Source organism: Ctenopharyngodon idella, chromosome 5 (genome assembly GCF_019924925.1).
Source record: "Ctenopharyngodon idella isolate HZGC_01 chromosome 5, HZGC01, whole genome shotgun sequence".
NCBI lineage: Eukaryota > Metazoa > Chordata > Actinopteri > Cypriniformes > Xenocyprididae > Ctenopharyngodon > Ctenopharyngodon idella.
In genome coordinates, this window is record NC_067224.1 from 41,362,439 (window position 1) to 41,381,238 (window position 18,800).

General features: G+C 36.7%; 1 protein-coding gene and 1 long non-coding RNA gene across 4 annotated transcripts; both read left to right on the forward strand.

The window, feature by feature from the left end:
* The first annotated feature begins 3,025 nt into the window (after window positions 1-3,025).
* LOC127512138 (cystatin-B-like) lies at window positions 3,026-13,092 on the forward strand. Of its 3 annotated transcripts, none has more exons than XR_007930129.1 (4): window positions 3,026-3,182; window positions 3,263-3,343; window positions 3,568-3,669; window positions 12,834-12,871. XR_007930129.1 is itself a non-coding variant. In XM_051892778.1 (4 exons), the coding sequence occupies exons 1-4, from the start codon at window positions 3,150-3,152 to the stop codon at window positions 4,224-4,226; spliced, it is 351 nt and encodes a 116-aa protein (XP_051748738.1). In that variant the 5' UTR covers window positions 3,026-3,149; the 3' UTR covers window positions 4,227-4,350. The 3 variants fall into 3 exon arrangements, 2 of the variants coding, with proteins under 2 accessions (XP_051748738.1, XP_051748739.1); XM_051892778.1 differs by lacking the exon at window positions 12,834-12,871 and adding an exon at window positions 4,092-4,350; XM_051892779.1 differs by lacking the exons at window positions 3,026-3,182; window positions 3,263-3,343; window positions 3,568-3,669 and adding exons at window positions 11,883-12,052; window positions 12,308-12,409 and having other exon boundaries at window positions 12,834-13,092.
* Window positions 4,997-5,678, forward strand: LOC127512147 (uncharacterized). The gene is made up of 3 exons (XR_007930139.1): window positions 4,997-5,274; window positions 5,363-5,416; window positions 5,540-5,678. It is a non-coding gene; the product is annotated as an uncharacterized LOC127512147 (long non-coding RNA).
* Window positions 13,093-18,800: the final 5,708 nt, after the last annotated feature.

Genomic DNA, 18,800 nt, shown 5'->3' on the forward strand with positions numbered 1-18,800 from the left:
GAGCTTGATCGATGTTGAGTTGGCAATCATAGAGGAGAATTGTAAAGTGGTTCATAATGGAAATCACCTCCTCTGGACAGGGCACTGAAGACCTCTGTTGTCATGCCTTCACTGGCTGTGACACAGTATCTACATTTGCAACCAGGGCCAAGAAGACCGCAGTGGATACCTGGAATGCAGATGACATGACAACAGGCCAAATCCCCCCAACTGGGACTGGGGTTGGTTGAACCCAAGCATTTGGAGACCATTGTGGTCAACTCTTCCACAGCCAAGCCAGACCATCCTTGAACTCTTAAGCTGTGGCTGCAAGAAAGGCTGCCGGTCGGCACTGCAAATGTAAAAAAGCTTCCTTAAAGTGCACAGCTCTGTGTCAATGTGGAGGAGACTGTGAAGAAGACTGAAGAATAGGTTCAACAACAAAACAAACAAACGTGTTTCTAAAATAGATTTTTTGAAGTAAATCTTTGTGTCTGACATTCTTTTTAAGCTACATTGCTAAAGTCGTATTGAATATTCTACTCTTTACAGTCACTGTATTGTCAGGGTTAATGAACAAAATGATTAAGCTTTTGAAACTCTACACAACACGCATGCAACAGACATGATATTATAAAGTCTAGCTTAGGTTCTCAGATACTGTGATTCCCTTCTCACGTCACTGAATTCAACATTAACTATTCACCTGAACAGTTTATGATGTTTTATATTGTATCATTGTAATCCTTGTCAATGAAAACATAGGGGTAGACATCACCTTTTCTCTGTTATTCTGTTTGATTCAGAAGATATGATACAAAATAAATAATTTGGTTATGGCGGAAAGTAAAATGATTTTTTTTTTTTTTTTTTGCTAAAAAAAAGGTTTAGTGCATCAAAATGTTTACAGATATAGCTGATAGAAATGCCAATGATCAATCTTATTTATTTTTTTTTTTTGCAAATGTTGACACAATCTTTTTCCGTTTAAATTAAAACTTTATATATATATATATATATATATAAAAATTCTATGTAGATACTTCAAATGTCTCGAAAAAAATATTTTTGTCAACAAAAAGGGCTTTAACGCAAATAAATGTGGTCACATGACAGAATTAGTCCTTATTTTTGTAATTTTGTCTGTTCTTTAAAATCTAATAAAAGTTAATCAGAAAAATAATACAACTGCACTTGTTTTTGAATATTGCTTGATGATCAAATATTGATCTAAATAGTCTTTATTTTGAAGACTACAAAAAACATGACACATTAATAAAAATAATTTTATGTAGGCCTATACAATGTATTAATATATTATAAAGATTTGTTTTAACATGAATGAGGATAATATAGTGTCTTAAAAATATATGCAGCTCGTCAAAAATAAAATGTGGGCGTCTGTCAGACGAAGGAAGGCTGTTGGAGTTTCCAATGCTGACAAAAGAAAGGTAAACTACACGTTTCTTGTATCTGAATAAATAAAATTAATGTCATAAAATCACGATTTCATGGTCAGAAGCTGGCTACTTGACAAATGAGACATGACACTAATAAAATAATTTTATAAACAATTTATTAACATGTCATTTAATTTGATCACAAACAAATTAAGGATAAAAAGTGGGTTGAATCCAAAAAGCTCTAAACGAACTTTAGAATTGTTAAGAAGGCAGATATGAAGCATTTAAAAATGTTAAATATAGTTGTTTGCTCAGTTTATTTAAATAAAATAAGCTGAAACAACACAAATCTTTAGTTTTTACTAAATTGTCATTTGCACTCAATTTTATTGCTTTAAATGAAATTACATTTGTTAAATGTTAAGTTAACTTAAACCATTTGTGTTGGGACTACATGAATAATTTCTGTTGCATTGACTGAAACTACACAGTGTAGTCTGAGGGCCAGCACACCGTTTACAGTCTTCATATGGTCATCAGTTCTAATTTTCTCTATTAGGCATGGCAAAACTTTAGTAGGAATGACACCATTTTTTAGTCTTGACTAAAGGAATTTAAATTCATACAACAAAATTACAACAAATTATTTCAAACAAATTAGATTTTATTGGAAAAATGTAATTCAATTTCGTGGAAAAGTTTTTCTCAATTTAATGAAGTTCGTTTTTGTAATTTTTGGGTGGGGGGGTTGTGTAGGTCACAGCTGCATCTGTCTCTGAGAAAAAAAATTACCAGAGATTTGATCTTTTTCATCGTTTTGAACTCTGAAACCAGAACAAATAACTTTTTTTTTTAATTTGTTTGTTTGTATGATCTGAATATATGCGTTCTCGGCCACATCAAACCACGACTGGCTTGACTGTTCAAGGCTTATACGTTAAAGATTGCATATGACCGAACATTTCACCGTATCAATCTTTTTTATGGATCCTAAAATTTCGCATACAGGACAAATGAGCAGCCCTGAGTCCAAACCCATGGGCTTCATCACATAAATGCAGTTACATACAGTCCTGTCAGACAAGCTGTCCCACTTCACCCTGATCTGATTTCCTAATATTTCATAATTTAGTAACAGGCCAATTATTCGTGAAAACGGTATTTGCGATAAATGAGAAATTAGCAACTCAAGGGATTATTTTAGCGACACAACAAAACTTATGTGACAATGCTTATTTTTTTAGGCATGATGTCATTACGTACACCATTTTATTGGTAAAAAAAACAGTTAGATGGAAACAGGCTGGTGAGAGCAAATTTCACAATCTTTTTAGGTATATTCACTTTGTCGATAAATAAAATGCAAACATTGGGTGGAAACTTGAGACTTTATTATACTGTTTTAGAAATAATCCATTAGCCTAAACAAGTTGCGATTTGAGGAGTGTGCACTAATATTTTCAGCTCCATTCGTTTACGCGTTGTCTTAAGGACACGCCCACAATAAGGGAAATATCATAAATATTAAAGTATACCCATTGGAACAGCTTTTGAATATTACACAATATTGAATATTACACAACAGCCCCAAAGTGAAACTCCGCCTATTCATTCAGCTCCTTTGATGTGATCACATGGTATTCCAATGACGACTCATGTCATGTGATTTTGGGAGCATAAATAGTGGATCATAATCAATCTGTGAGACAGACTGCCTGATAATACAGTTTATTTCATCCAGGCTTTGATCACCAGCACACTGCAGAAATGTGTGAATATAGACAACGGATCTGCCGTCAGGTAGGAGACAGAAAATCACTCATGTAGTAAACGCAGTTTTTGTTGGGGACAGTTATTTTATCACCAGCTTTGATCACCAGCATACTGCAGCAATGCCAATATGTGGTGGCTTTACCCCAGAGGAGCCTGTCACTCCAGAGGAGGAGAAGATCTGCCGTGAGGTATGAGACAGAAATGTAGTAAATGGAGTTTTTGTTAAAACAGTAAAATAATCTTAGTGCTGTAAAATGTGTTGGGGAAATTATTTGTTGTCATTTTTGTTGTCACAATACTTTTTACATAAGTTTTCTGAATGATAGATGTGACTCTCTAGAGACTAATAAATTCAATCTTATTAAAATAATAATAATATAGATGAATATAAAATGTGCATTTGTTTATTCAGGTGAAGTCAGACATAGAGGAGAAGGCTGGAACCAATTTTGATGTTTACATTCCTTTAAGCTTTGCTTCTCAGATTGCGGAAGGGACAAACTATCTGGCGAAGGTAAGAGAGTGTTTTATTTTGTTTTTTATGAATTTTGAGCTTGTGAATTCATCACTGAAAGTCTTCCAAGGCACAATTTGTATGTTTCTAATATCAGCAAGCCAACAATGGCAGTGTGTCCTAAACGGGTGTGATGTGTCCAGTAATTTTCCCGTCCTCTCTGAAAGGTAAAATGCATCATGTCGCTGTTTAAAGTTTCTCTGCATCTGTACAAGAGAAAACTTTTCTCAACTTTGTAGCGCTGCTGGACACACAAATCTAGTCAGCAACGGTCACTGTAACAGAACTCACAGAAATTTGCTTGCGGTCATGAAAAAATGAATGCATTTAGTTTGCTATCAGTGTGAACAGTTTTACATGGAAGAAATCCCTTTTAAATCTGTGTGGATTTCTCTCTCTCTCTCTCTCTCTCTCTCTCTCAGGTGTACGTTGGAGTGGATAAGTGCGTTCATGTGATGATATTTCAAGCTCTCCCCTGCAATGGAGGCGAACTGACTGTGACTGGAGTCCAGCACCCTAAAACCGCCAGTGAACCTCTGATCCCATTTGATGACTAACCACATGCAGAAAACAGTCTGTCTTCTCTAATAACAGACACACACAATGATCTGCCATACTGTATAGAGGAACTATTGAAAACTGTTTCATTCTTCAATATTAAACTCAATATTCAAACTCTCAGTGCCTGTGTCAGTGTGTTTATCTGAAGAACACCAAATTCACTTCACTTTACTAAAAAATATTGCTGAAATAACTAAACATAATTATTTGAATTGTCAATTTGAAATCCATTTTCCAAGTCAAATGTGGGACATTTATTGTCTCGAAAGTTTCAGAAACGCTGCACTTGAAAAAGTGCAGAGATATTTGAGGTGTTTTGTTGATGATCGGGTATGTGGATAGCCAATATGAAAATTCTATCTTGTCACTAATTCTCAAAACATTTAAAACATATTGTCTTGCACATTTATTTTAAATAATTAAAATAAGTCTGATGAATTTTATATGAATTTTAATTGCTTGCAGACCACCACAGCTCTTGCACTGTGACTGGATGGGGTTGTGCCAGGGTTACTCCAGCCAGGTTTTTGTTGCTGGTACATTCTGCAGACTTCTTGGGCTTGTCTTTGCTACTCTGAGTACCGACTTTTTGGCAGTAGTCTTTTGCTCCCATGCAGTACTTTTCCACCATTGACCCGACCTTCACCAGCTACTCCACGGTGTTCTTCAAGCAGAGAGCCCAGTAGTCATAGGCGAAGTCCATCAGACGTTGTCGCGGCTGCTGGACCAATGTCCTCAACTCCTCCTCCACTTCTGAGAGGTAATCGTCTGAAAGAAAAACAGCCATAAATGCCTTTTTGAAGGTTTGCCAGTCAGTTAGCTTAACCTTATCTGCTTTCCACCAGCTCTGAGCGGGTCCCTTCAGGACCGTGCTAGGGTTCTGATGAGCTCGACGCTGGGAAGGGGCCTGATCTCCAGGAAGTTTTCACACTGCTCGATGAAGTTTAACACATCTGCTGTCTCGCAGGAGTCGCGAAAGAGGGGAACTCAAGGCGGATGGGAAGCCGAGCACAGAATGAGGATGAACCAGCCATAACTGAGGAGGTAAGCACACTAGGTGGATGAATATGCACAGGAGGATGAATGTCATAAGTAGCATTATGAGTTTTATGTGTCGGACTTTTGTCTTTAGATACTGGCACTGGGGTCTGTGGATAATGGACAGCAGAAATGTGGGAGGAAGCTGGTAAGTAGGCCCGTAATCTGGAGAGTGTGGAGGTGCTAGTGAGTCTTAACTTTTTCATTTGACTTTCCCATTTAGCACTCTCCTTAGAAAACAATCTTTTACGGCCTTTTCTAATTTTTCCAGGGACTTCAAAATAATCTTCCAAGCTAGCGTCCATGGCCTGCCTGAAACTGGTTTCCTGGTTTAATGTACTGTCCATTGACTGTTTGAAATCATGTTCCAAACTTTTTGATTCAGAGCCAATAAATCCACTTTTACCTGGGTTATGTCATCTTGCATTGTTTGTACCATTCCAACATTTAAAATACAACTTCTTTCATCATCATCATCATCATCATCAGACTGGTTAGAGTCAGAAATGTACAATGAACTGAGCTTAGATGTTATTGCTGCTGTGGGATTGTGCCTTGTTACAAATGGGCCTGCTGTAAAATCCATATCTGGCTGCTCAACATTATCTTGGTCATTTATAGGTGTACATGGGTTTTCGGTATTCACTACTTGAACATCAGTAACTGTCTCAGCGTTTGTCACATCCATAAGGATAACTATACAAATCCAAACACAACAATAGAGGATCCCCGTATGGGCCACCAATATGTAACACTCAGCCTAAATAAGGCAGGTTACACAAATAAAGTATGTTCTTTTCCCTCCTAAAATTGTGTTCGAATAAGTGCAGACACAATAAATAACCACAAAAACGAAGAATAAATACCAACCCAGAGTGTATTATACAAGAAGACACTCACACACACACACAAAAACAAAAAACAAAAAAAAAACAATATATACAATATATACAAAAATGTATGTGTGAGTAAATTGTCCATAAAAGTCTAGTGTGTGTGTGTGTGTGTGTGTGTGTGTGTGTGTGTGTGTTATGGTTCGGCCTCACTGGTGAAGCGTTTGAGTCCGGGAGCATGAAGAGGAACAGCGCTGTCCTGTGATGAAATCCCCAATGTGAAAATAATCTGAAAAATTCTTTATTTACCAAAATATGTGAAACAGCAGCCACAGACAAAGACAGCCAAAAGGGTAAAGCGCGATTGGTTGCTAAATCCAAAATTGAGCTTGTTAAGCGTTGCTCCAGAACGCCAGTAAGTCCGCTTCTTTTATAGGAAATGTAAAATCAGCTGATCCCAGTGACGTCACTGGGATTCCCTGGCGCATTGTGGCGGAATTCTCGTGAGACAAAACAGGAACACAAATACTCGGGTAGGCCAATTATTCGTGAAAACAGTAAGCAGTAGGCCTATTTGCGATAAACGAGAAATTAACGACTTGAGGGATTTTTTTTGCGACACAACGAAACTTATGCAACAATGCTCATTTTTTTTAGGGATGACGTCATTACACACACCATTTTATTGGTAAAAGGACAATTAGATGGAAACAGGCTGGTGAGAGCAAATTTCACAATCTTTTTAGGTATATATATATATATATATATATATATATATATATATATATACATACAGTGGTGGTCAGAATTATTGGCACCCTTGGTAAATATGATCAAAGATGACTATAAAAACAAATCTGCATTGTTTATCCTTTTGATCTTTAATTCATAAAATTAGCAAAAATCTAACCTTTCATTGAAGGGAATTGAAAAGTGAATTGAAAGTGGGGGGAAAAATCACATTATGAAATAAATGTTTTTCTCCAAAACACGATGGCCACAATTATTGGCACCCCTAGAATTTTTTATGAGTAAAATATTTCTGAAGTATATTCCCATTCATATTTACATTTTTTTTAGCACACCAGGGTGATCATGAACATGAAATTGTCCATCCATGACTTCCTGTTCCACAGGAGTATAAACATGAGGAAACACAAAGGCCAAATTCCCCTAATCATTCATCACAATGAGTAAAACCAAAGAATATAGTTCTGATGTGCAGCAAAATTGTTGAGCTTCACAAAATAGAAAGTGGCTGTAAGAGAATAGCTAAAGCATTGAAAATCCCCATTTCCACCATCAGGGCAATAATTAAGAAGTTCCAATCAACTAAAGATGTTACAAATCTGCCTGGAAGAGGACGTGTGTCTAAATCATTCTAATGCACGGTGAGGAGGAGTTTGAGTGGCCAAAGACTCTCCAAGGATCACAGCTGGAGAATTGCAGAGATTAGTTGAGTCTTGAGTCTCAGAAAGCCTAAAAAAAATTATCAAACAGCACCTACATCCCCACAAGTTGTTCGGGAGGGTTTCAAGAGCATATTCACTTGTCAGACACAACTGGAACTTCAAACGGGACCTGATTCTATGGTCAGATGAAACTAAAAAAAGGCAGCAAACCCACCAGATAGGTTTGGTGCACACATGGATAAAAAGTACCCCATGTCCACGGTTAAATATACTGCTGGATCTTTAATGTTGTGGGCCTATTTTTCTGCTGGAGGTCCTGGACATCTTGTTCAGATACATGTTATCATGGATTCTATCAAATACCAACAGATAAAAAAACACAACCTGACCGCTTCTGCTAGAAATCTTATAGTGGGCTGTGGTTGGATCTTCCATCAGGACAATGATTCAAAACAAACATCAAAACCAACACAAAAATGTGTCACTGAGCACAAAATGAAGCTTCTGCTATGGCCATCCCAGTCCCCTGACCTGAACCCTAAAGAAAATGAGTGGAGTGAACTGAAGAGAAGAAGCACCAACATGGAACTGGGAATCTGAAGGATCTGGAGAGATTCTGCATGAAGGAATGGTCTCTGATCTCTTGTCAGGTGTTCTCCAAACTCATCAGGTATTATAGGTGAAGACTCAGAGCTGTTATCTTGGCAAAAGGAGTTGCAAAAAGTATTGAATAAAAGGGTGCCTATAATTGTGTGGCCAACGAGTTTTGGAGAAAAACATTTATTTCATAGTGTGATTTTACCTCCACTTTCAATTCTTTTCCTTCAATGAAAGGTTAGATTTTTGCTAATTTTATGAATTAAAGATCAAAAGGATAAACAATGCAGATTTATTTTTACAGTCATCTTTGATCACATTTATCAAGGGTGCCAATAATTCTGACCACCACTGTATATATACACAATGAATTTAGCAAGCAGCCTTATAAAAATCCCCTTTATGTGGTCACGCCACTAGCTTGCCTGTGGAAGTGTTGACCACAATGGATTCCAATCTCTTATGTCCATCCAACCCCAGACTGAGATGGCGTATTTGGTTCCACCTAAAGTGCCCAACAGTGTCCTCCTTGGTACACTGTTCTTTTGAGGTGCTGCACCAGTGCATCCTTAGATGAGGGGATTTGTTCCATTCCTCTTCCTTTCTTTGTCAACAAAGCAAGATGAGCTTGATCGATGTTGAGTTGGCTGCTGGTGCAATCATAGAGGAGAATTGTGAAGTGGAAATCACCTCCTCTGGAATGCTTTTTGGAGCTTTTGACAGGGCACTGAAGGCCTCTGTTTTCATGCCTTCAATGGCTGTGACACAGCATATACATTTGCAACCAGGGCCAAGAAGACAGCAGAATGCAGATGACATGACAACAGAGGCTAAATCCCCCCAACTGGGACTGGGGTTGGTTGAACCCAAGCATTTGGAAACCATTGTGGTCAACTCTTCCACAGCCAAGCCAGACCATCCTTGAACTCTTAAGCTGTGGCTGCAAGAAAGGCTGCCGGTCGGCACTGCAAATGTAAAAAAAAAAGCTTCCTTAAAGTGCACAGCTCTGTGTCAATGTGGAGGACACTGTGAAGAAGACTGAAGAATAGGTTCAACAACAAAATCAAACAAATGTGATCCTGAAATAGATTTTTTGAAGTAAATCTTTGTGTCTGAAATTCTTTTTAAGCTACATTGCTAAAGTCATATTGAATATTCTACTCTTTACAGTCACTGTATTGTCAGGGTTAATGAACAAAAGGATTAAGCTTTTGAAACTCTACACAACACGCATGCAACAGACATGATATTATAAAGTCTAGCTTAGGTTCTCAGATACTGTGATTTCCTTCTCACGTCACTGAATTCACCATTAACTATTCACCTGAACAGTTTATATAAAAATTATGTTTCATATGGTATCATTGTAATCCTTGACCATCAAAACATAGGGGTAGACATCACCTTTTCTGTGTTATATATTCCTGTGTCATGTTTGATTCAGAAGATATGATACAAAATACATAATTTGGTTATGGCGGAAAGTAAAATGGTCACTATGGTGACCACGAGGCGTTTTTGTGATGGCTCCATTTCTGAACATGTTCAGGGCCCCAAACTGTACAAGTGTACCAATTTTCATGCTTTTATGAAAAACTGAACATTTCACCTCAGATTCAGCACATATCACCTGGACTATATTACATTTGAAAAAGAGAACTATTGTAGTTCCATTCAAGGATTTTTTTTTTTTTTTTTTTTTTTTTTGCTAGAAAAAAAGGTTTAGCGCATCAAAATGTTTACAGATATAGCTGATAGAAATGGCAATTATCAATCTTATTTATTTATTTATTTATTTAGCAAATGTCGACACAATCTTTTTCGTTTTAATTTTGGCGTATAAATTCCATGTAGATACTTCAAATGTTTCGAAAAACTATTTTTTTGTCGAGAAAAAGGGCTTTAATGCAAATAAATGTGGTCACATGACAGAATTAGTCCTTATTTTAGTAATTTTGTCTGTTCTTTAAAATCTAATAAAAGTTAATCAGAAAAATTATACTACTGCAGCCGTTTTTGAATATTGCTTGATGATCAAGTATTGATCTAAATAGTCTTTATTACGAAGACTACAAAAAAACGTGACACGTTAATAAAATAATTTTATGTATACAATTTATTATATTATAAAGTTTTGTTTCAACATGAATGAGGATAATATAGCACCTTAAAAATATATGCAACTTGTCAAAAATAAAATGTGGGCGTCTGTCAGACGAAGGAAGGCTTTGGAGTTTCCAATGCTGACAAAAGGAAGGTAAACTACACGTTTCTTGTATCTGAATAAATACAATTAATGTCATAAAATCATGATTTCATGGTCAGAAGCTGGCTACTTGACAAATGAGACATGACACTAATAAAATAATTTTATAAACAATTTATTAACATGTAATTTAATTTGATCGCAAACAAATTATGGGAAAAAAGTGGGTTGAATCCAAAAAGCTCTAAACGAACTTTAGAATTGTTAAGAAGGCAGATATGAAGCATTTAAAAACGTTAAGTATAGCTGTTTGCTCAGTTTATTTAAATAAAATAAGCTGAAATAACACAAATCTTTAGTTTTTACTAAATTGTCATTTACGCTCAATTTTATTACTTTAAATGAAATTACATTTGTTAAATGTTAACTTAAACCATTTGTGTTGGGACTACATGAATCATTTCTGTTGCATTGACTGAAATTACACAGTGTAGTCTGAGGGCCAGCACACCGTTTACAGTCTTCATATGGTCATCAGTTCTAATTTTCTCTATTAGGCATGGCAAAACTTTATCTAGTAGGAATGACACCATTTTTTAGTCTTGACTAAAGGAAATTAAGTTCATACAACAAAATTACAACAAATTATTTCAAACAAATTAGTTTTTATTGGAAAAATGTAATTCAATTTCGTGGAAAAGTTTTTCTTAATTTAATGAATTACCAGAGATTTAATCTTTTCGATCGTTTTGATGTTATTGAACTCTGAAACCAGAACAAATAACTGTTGTTTGTTTGTTTGTATGATCTGAATATATGCGTTCTCGGCCACATCAAACCACGCCTGGCTTGACTGTTCAAGGTTTATACATTAAAGATTGCATATGACCGAACATTTCACTGTACCAATTGTTTTTATGGATCCTAAAATTTCACATACAGGACAAATGAGCAGCCCTGAGTCCAAACCCATGGGCTTCATCACATAAGTGCAGTTACATACAGTCCTGTCAGACAAGCTGTCCCACTTCACCCTGATCTGATTTCCTGATATTTCATAATTTAGTAATAGGTAGGCCAATTATTCGTGAAAACAGTAAGCAGTAGGCCTATTTGCGATAAACGAGAAATTAACGACTCGAGGGATTTTTTTAGCGACACAACAAACTTATCCAACAATGCTCATTTTTTTTAGGGATGATGTCATTACACACACCATTTTATTGGTAAAAGGCCAATTAGATGGAAACAGGCTGGTGAGAGCAGATTTCACAATCTTTTTAGGTATATTCACTTTGTCGTTAAATAAAATGCAAACATTGGATGGAAACTTAAACCTAAACAAGTTGCGATTTGAGGAGTGTGCACTAATATTTTCAGTTCCATTCATTTGCGCATTGTCTCAAGGACACGCCCACAATAGGGGAAATATTGAACTATATATTCATGTATACCCATTGGAACAGCTTTTCACTGGAACTGAATATTACACAACACCCCCAAAAGTGAAACTCCTCCCCTTTGATGTGATCACATGGTATTCCAATGACGACTCATGTCCTGTGATTTTGGGAGCATAAATAGTGGAACAGAATCAATCTGTGCAAGAGACTGCCTGATAATACAGTTTATTTCATCCAGGATTTGATCACCAGCACACTGAAGAAATGTGTGATATTGGAGGATGGACCACAGAGGAGTCTGTCACTCCAGAGGTGACGAACATCTGCCTTGAGGTAGGAGACAGAAAATCACTCATGCAGTTTTTGTTAAAACAGTAAAATAATCTTGGTGCTGTAAAATGTGTTGGGGAAATTATTTGTTGTCATTTTTAAAAGAACTGTTTTACTTTTCACTTAATGTCACAATACTTTTTACATAAGTTTTCTGATATCTGAATGATAGATGTGACTCTCTAGAGACTAATAAATTCAATCTTATTAAAATAATAATAATATAGATGAATATAAAATGTGCATTGGTTTATTCAGGTGAAGTCAGACATAGAGGAGAAGGCTGGAGCCAATTTTGATGTTTACACTCCTTTAAGCTTTGCTTCTCAGATTGTGGCAGGGACAAACTATGTGGTGAAGGTAAGAGAGTGTTTTGTTTTGTTTTTGTTTTTTATGAATTTTGAGCTTGTGAATTCATCACTGAATCTCTTCCAAGGCACAATTTGTATGTTTCTAATATCAACAAGCCAACTGTGGCAGTGTGTCCTAAACGGGTGTGATGTGTCCAGTAATTTTCCCGTCCTCTCTGAAAGATAAAATGCATCATGTCGCTGTTTAAAGTTTCTCTGCATCTGTATAAGAGAAAACTTTTCTCAACTTTGTAGCACTGCTGGACACACAAATCTAGTCAGCAACGGTCACTGTAACAGAACTCGCAGAAATTTGCTTGCTGTCATGAAAAAATGAATGCGTTTAGTTTGCTATTAATGTGAACAGGGTTTTATATGGAAGAGATCACTTATAAATCTGTATGGATTTCTCTCTCTCTCTCTCTCTCTCTCAGGTGTATGTTGGAGTGGATAAGTGCATTCATGTGATGATATTTCAAGCTCTCCCCTGCAATGGAGGGGAATTGACTGTGAATGGAGTCCAGCACCCTAAAACCGCCAGTGAACCTCTGATCCCATTTGATGACTAACCACATGCAGAAAACAGTCTATCTTCTCTAATAACAGACACACACAATGATCTGCCATACTGTATAGAGGAACTATTGAAAACTGTTTCATTCCTCAATATTAAACTCAATATTCAAACCCTCAGTGCCTGTGTCAGTGTGTTTATCTGAAGATGTGAACAATAGAGCTTAGATCGGGCCCAACAAATCAAGCCCGACCCTACCCGAGCCCGAGCACGTTGTGTCCGAGCCCGGCCCGGCCCGACACGTTCACTGTAATTATGAGCCCGAGCCCGATTTAAACCCGACCATTTTTAATATGTGGGCCGTTATAACCAGGGGCGGCGCCAGATTTTTTTTTTTAACGCAGGTGCTACTGTGCTAGATCATTTAGGCCACAGGGGGGAGCTGCGCAGTTATATATATATATATATATATATATATATATATATATATATACTATTAATAAATGAGCAAAAATTGGCCACTCAATATTAAATATTCAATTATTTTAATTATCATAGTTAAAGTTTTAATTTTATTAAATTGAACAAGCACAACATTCAGCATTCAATCAAATATTCTTAAAGATTAATTATAATAATGTTACTTAAACATATTGTTATTTCAACATAATATGTGTGTGAGCAACAAGTAAGATGTGCATTTGTAAATTCGGTGACAGCGTGTGTTATGAGTTTCAAATGGTGTAAGTGTGACCGCGGCGCGCCGCCGCCTCCATGTCATTATTATATTGTCTGCTATATTTTGCTTTTTATGTATTAAATTCAGGCAATTGGTTGATGAAAAATTTATTAAAATTAAGATACAATTTATACTAAACGAAATTCACTTTAAAGAAAATCTTTCTTCAAAACAAAACTTAACAAACTTGAAACTAAATGTGCTTATTTAATGGCTAAAACACGTAGGCTACTACAGATTCTCTTTTTGTACAAATTGCAGCACATTCATTTAGCTCTAAATTGTGCACATGTAAGTTGAAAGGCATTTGTTTGTGCATAGTAAAACATATCTGTAACATTTATCAAGTTCATAATTGTGCGTGCATTTATTAATTATTATCTTAATGAATAATACGACAAGGAAGAAGCATGTAAACTGCGTTGTTTGTTTATTCAGAAATAACTGAATGGATCGTAAATGGATCTGGAAAAAATAAATAAATAAATAAATAAACCGTGAACAATGATGAACACAGAAAATGATGGCCTAAGACTATAGGCCTACTACTTTAATATAATTAAACAATGTTTTAGAACATATAATATTTTTTAAACAAAATAAATATTTGTAAAGCCTATTATAAAACGTAGGCCTATAGTGCAAAAAACGCTGCTCCATTCTGGTAGCCTCCTGCCTGTGCATGAGCCTGTAGATGAAGTGTGAGAAATTGATTAGGCCAAGCAAGGCTGCCTGCTGTATATGTAATCATTATATAATTCCATATTAATCACAAAGCTATAGCCTACTTACATGGTTCTACATGTTGTCATGCAAGAACAAGATTGCGTCCACAGTTTCTGGTTTCAGAGAGGTCCTCCTCTGCGTCACGCGTGCGAGACTGCGAGTGCGAGTGGACTAGACGCTGCGCATGACACGTGACGTGCTTTATCAAGGGCCCGACCCGACACGGCCCGAGGACGGTGGCGGGAAATATCGGCCCGACCCGGCCCGCGGGTCGGGTCGGGTCGAGTCCGGGCTCGGGCTCGGGCTCGGGCAGAGAATCTAAGCTCTAGCTTCATTGCAACACCAAATACCTTCAAAGGTAACAAGATCGTCCATATATTTATAATAATTAAAATCAACCAATATTCTAGCCTTCACCATATTTGAAAACAGCACAACAATATTCTGTTCCACATTTTGATCAACTTTCTTTTTTCTACTTAAATAAATAGCAAATTTTGCTTGGCCCAAAACAAAGTTCAGTAACTGACAAACAGATCTTTTTTTCAACACATATTTAAAACCCAAAATAAATAAATCCATAGAAAAAGTCTCATTACAACTACTAAACATATTCCTTAAAACCAAAAACAAAGGTTCTAATCTATTACAGTTCACAAAAGCATGGAAGATGGTTTCTCTTACATTGCAAAACGGACATTCAGCACTAACTTCAGGATTTAAGATTGAAATAAAAGAATTGACAGCAACAGAGCCATGAAGAATTCTCCACTGTAAGTCACCCGTCTTCTTGATCAACGGTGGTTTATATAGTGCTCTCCACTCAGGCTTTCTGCCCTCGATTAACTTAAAAAAATTGCGCCATGGAGTGTCAATTTTCATATTCAGCATATTTTTATTAAAACTAATCACACAATACTTATACAAAGCCTTTCCAGTGCTTGAAAAAAGTCTATACACACAGATCCAACAGTTTCTAGAAAAAATCCAGAAAATCCTTCAAGGTTCAGTGAATAAAACAAACAAGGAAAAGAGTCTTCAGGATTTGGTTTACAAAGACCATCACAATACCCAGTCAACAAAGTCTTTTCCGTTGGTTTAAGAGCTGCCCGCCATTTCATTAATAGCTGTGCAACTACACGTGTTGACCTGATTCTCCAATGTTGAGCAATCGCTTCTTCATTCTTGAAATCGAGTCCTGATATTTCCAGTAACTGGCCCAAAGTTATTACTTTGCTACCAATGAGCATCTTGTTAAGTCCTGGGAAAAGTCTATTTGCAGACACATCCAGACGTGCTCCACAAATTAAGGGCTCCTCTAAAAGCCAGTGAAGAGACTATGGACCTTCTGCTTGTTTAAAAACAAAAAGACTCCAAACCTTAAAAATATTTCTGTAAAACACTGGCAGGCCAGAAGTGTTCAGTTTCATTGGGTCCATAAGAAAAAGAGTCTTATCTAAACCCAGACTCCCAAGATTATGTAAAATGACATGCACAGCAGCACACCATTTAAAATCAGTTGAGCCAACTAGTAGTCTTTGTACAAATTGCAAACGAAAGGTTGCTATTCTACTTTGAAGGTGTATTAAACCGTGTCCACCCTCCTCCTTTGGCAAATATAACATTCTGTGGGACCCAATGAAATTTGTCCCAAAAAAAATCTACTAAGATAGCCTGAATTTTTGTTAACAGATATAGAGGAGGATCAACACAAGCAAACTTGTGCCACAATGAAGATGCAACCAAGTTGTTTATAATTAAAATACGCACTCTATATGACATCTTTGGCACTAAGCATTTCCATTTGTCCAGACGACCTTTAACCTTTTCAATGACTCCTTCCCAATTTTTCTGTACTGTTAACTCATCACCCAGAAACACTCCTAAATATTTAAAACCAAATTTACCCCAACTTAAACCTTCAGGAAGTTTTGGTTTCCCACCTGCCCATTTACCCAATAATAAATCTTCACTTTTACTCCAGTTTACACTTGCAGAAGATAGACCTTTAAAAGTTTTAAGTAAATTTAAAAGAACCTGAATGTCACTTTGCCTGCTAATCATAATTATAACATCGTCTGCATATGCTGACAAAATAAAATTACTTTTACAGTTTGGCAAACATATACCGTGAAGTTTACCCCTAATTTGTTGTAAAAGAGGCTTTATAGCCAAAGAGTAAAGCTTACCAGACAAAGAACACCCCTGCCTAACACCTCTTTGAGCTTTAAAAGGAGCACATAAACCACCGTTCACCTTAAGAATACTCTCTATAAATAACTTTAATATAATTAATAAAACTCTGACAAAACCCAAAAGCTTCTAAAACTCTCCACAAATAACAATGCTCAACATGGTCAAAAGCTTTCTCCTGGTCTAAAGAGATTAACCCACAATCTAATTCTAACATCTTGGAGACTTCTAAAACATCACGGACCAATGAAATATTATCAAATATTGATCTACTGGGAACACAGTAAGTCTGGTCAGGATGGATAACACCATCCATCACTCCTGCTAGCCTATTAGCCAGGCTTTTAGAGAGCAGTTTATCACAGTTAATCACTACAGAGTAGTTATACGGGTCGCCAACACTTAATGTCTGTAAGGTCGCCTTTCTTAGGCAGGAGGGTTAACACTGCTCTACGGCAGCTCATGGGCAACTGACCTTCAGCCAGACTTTCATTCAACACCTCCAGCAGGTCCTCTCCCAACTCTGACCAGAAAGACTTATAAAAGTCAACTCCATTCCTTATAAAAGGACTCTATTCCTTGGAGGGCTTTGTATAACTCCCCCATGCTCAAGGCGCCTGAGATCTCAGCATTGGCTTTTTCTGATACCTGGGGCAAATCGTTACAAAAAAAAATTCACTGTCACTCCTGTAATCCACCCCAAGTTCATTTTTATACAATCCCACCACTGTCTTAAGGATTTAAAGGATTTCCTTCTGGTTCTAAACTCATCCCAAAACAATTTAAACATATTTTTAAAATACTTGTCACTTAACAAATTGGTATTCAACTGCCAATATGCACTTCTTGTCTTAATGGAATTTAAAAACACAGAACACTGCACCATACTGTAATCAGAATAACTCACTGGGGTAATTAAAACCCTTCTTACAATATTACAGTGATTCTTAAAAACATAAAATCGATCTAATCTTGCCAGAGAAATCACACTGTCACGAATATGAGTCCAGGTATACTGTCTTTGTTTCTCATACAACTGTCTCCAAATATCACATAAATCATGCGTCTTAACAAGCTGAATTAACCAATCACGAGAGGCCAAGTGGGGTTCAACATGATTCCTATTCAAGTTTGATACCGTATAGTTAAAATCACCACCCCAAGAATAAATATTCTTCCACAGAACATTTTTGCAAAGCAGAACACAAAGTATTTAAAAATAGCATTCTTTCTACTGATGAAGTTGGAATGTACACACACATAAAAACAAAAACAAAATTTTCTTAAGTTGCTCTTACTTTTAAAAATCTACCTTTGACTACTTCTCTAACCTGGTAAGAATGTGGACTGAAACTTTTCGCAAAAAGGATGGCAACCCCTCCGCTAAGTGAGGTGTTATGACTCAATACAGAGACTCCATCCCACTCCCCTGCCCAATCAGCTTCTTCTGTTTAAATACCTCAAATATTTCAGCTCTCTTTCTCATTTCTCTTGCCCCATTTACATTCAAAGTCGCAATATTCACTTCACTCATGTTTAAAGAAAAAGAAAGAGAAGAAACACAGCAGCATTCCACACACACACACACACACACACACACACACATCACTAGCCAAGCTATTATGCTTTGTCGCTAACTTCGTTTGCATTGTCAGAAGTGAGTTTTCTTTTTTAAACGATACACTTCCTTGTTTGTAAACAAGCCCTCCAACATAAAATACCTAGTTTTGTCCACAAACCGTTTTGTGTGGGGAAAATACTCATCAACACACACCCCTCTCTTATTTTTTGTAGCTCTGAGAAAGAGCTTAATATCGTCCAATTCATAACTGCGACCAGTGAAGTCACTCTGAGAGAAACTGACGCTAGAATCAGAAGACTCACTGCCACTTTCCATTCCGTCCTCACCAAAAACATCTTCCACGTCTGCTTTCTTAGCTCTAACAGCTTGAAGGTCACTAGATTTCTTCCTTTTAGAAGGGATTTTAAATTCTTTCTGCTCTGCCTCCATTTCAATGCCATCACTAAACAAATTGGGCTGCTATCGCTGACTTTCTTGTCCGTCTTCGTAACGAATTTACGAGACTGAGTATTCAAGATTTCAGCATTTACCGATCTATTTTCATCATTCATATTGTTGGTGTCAGTGAATCGCATTTTTGAGGGCCTGAACATGCTCGAAAACTCATGAAACTTTGCACACGCATCAGAAGTGGTGAAAATTTACGT

What these genes read in the sequence shown, in the direction of transcription:
- LOC127512138 (XM_051892778.1), top strand. Translation starts at nt 3,150, where the DNA reads ATGTGTGAATATAGACAACGGATCTGCCGTCAG. An exon ending in AGGAGAAGATCTGCCGTGAG is followed by an intron (nt 3,344 to 3,567) that starts GTATGAGACAGA and finishes TTGTTTATTCAG; the next exon opens with GTGAAGTCAGACATAGAGGA. An exon ending in GGACAAACTATCTGGCGAAG is followed by an intron (nt 3,670 to 4,091) that starts GTAAGAGAGTGT and finishes TCTCTCTCTCAG; the next exon opens with GTGTACGTTGGAGTGGATAA.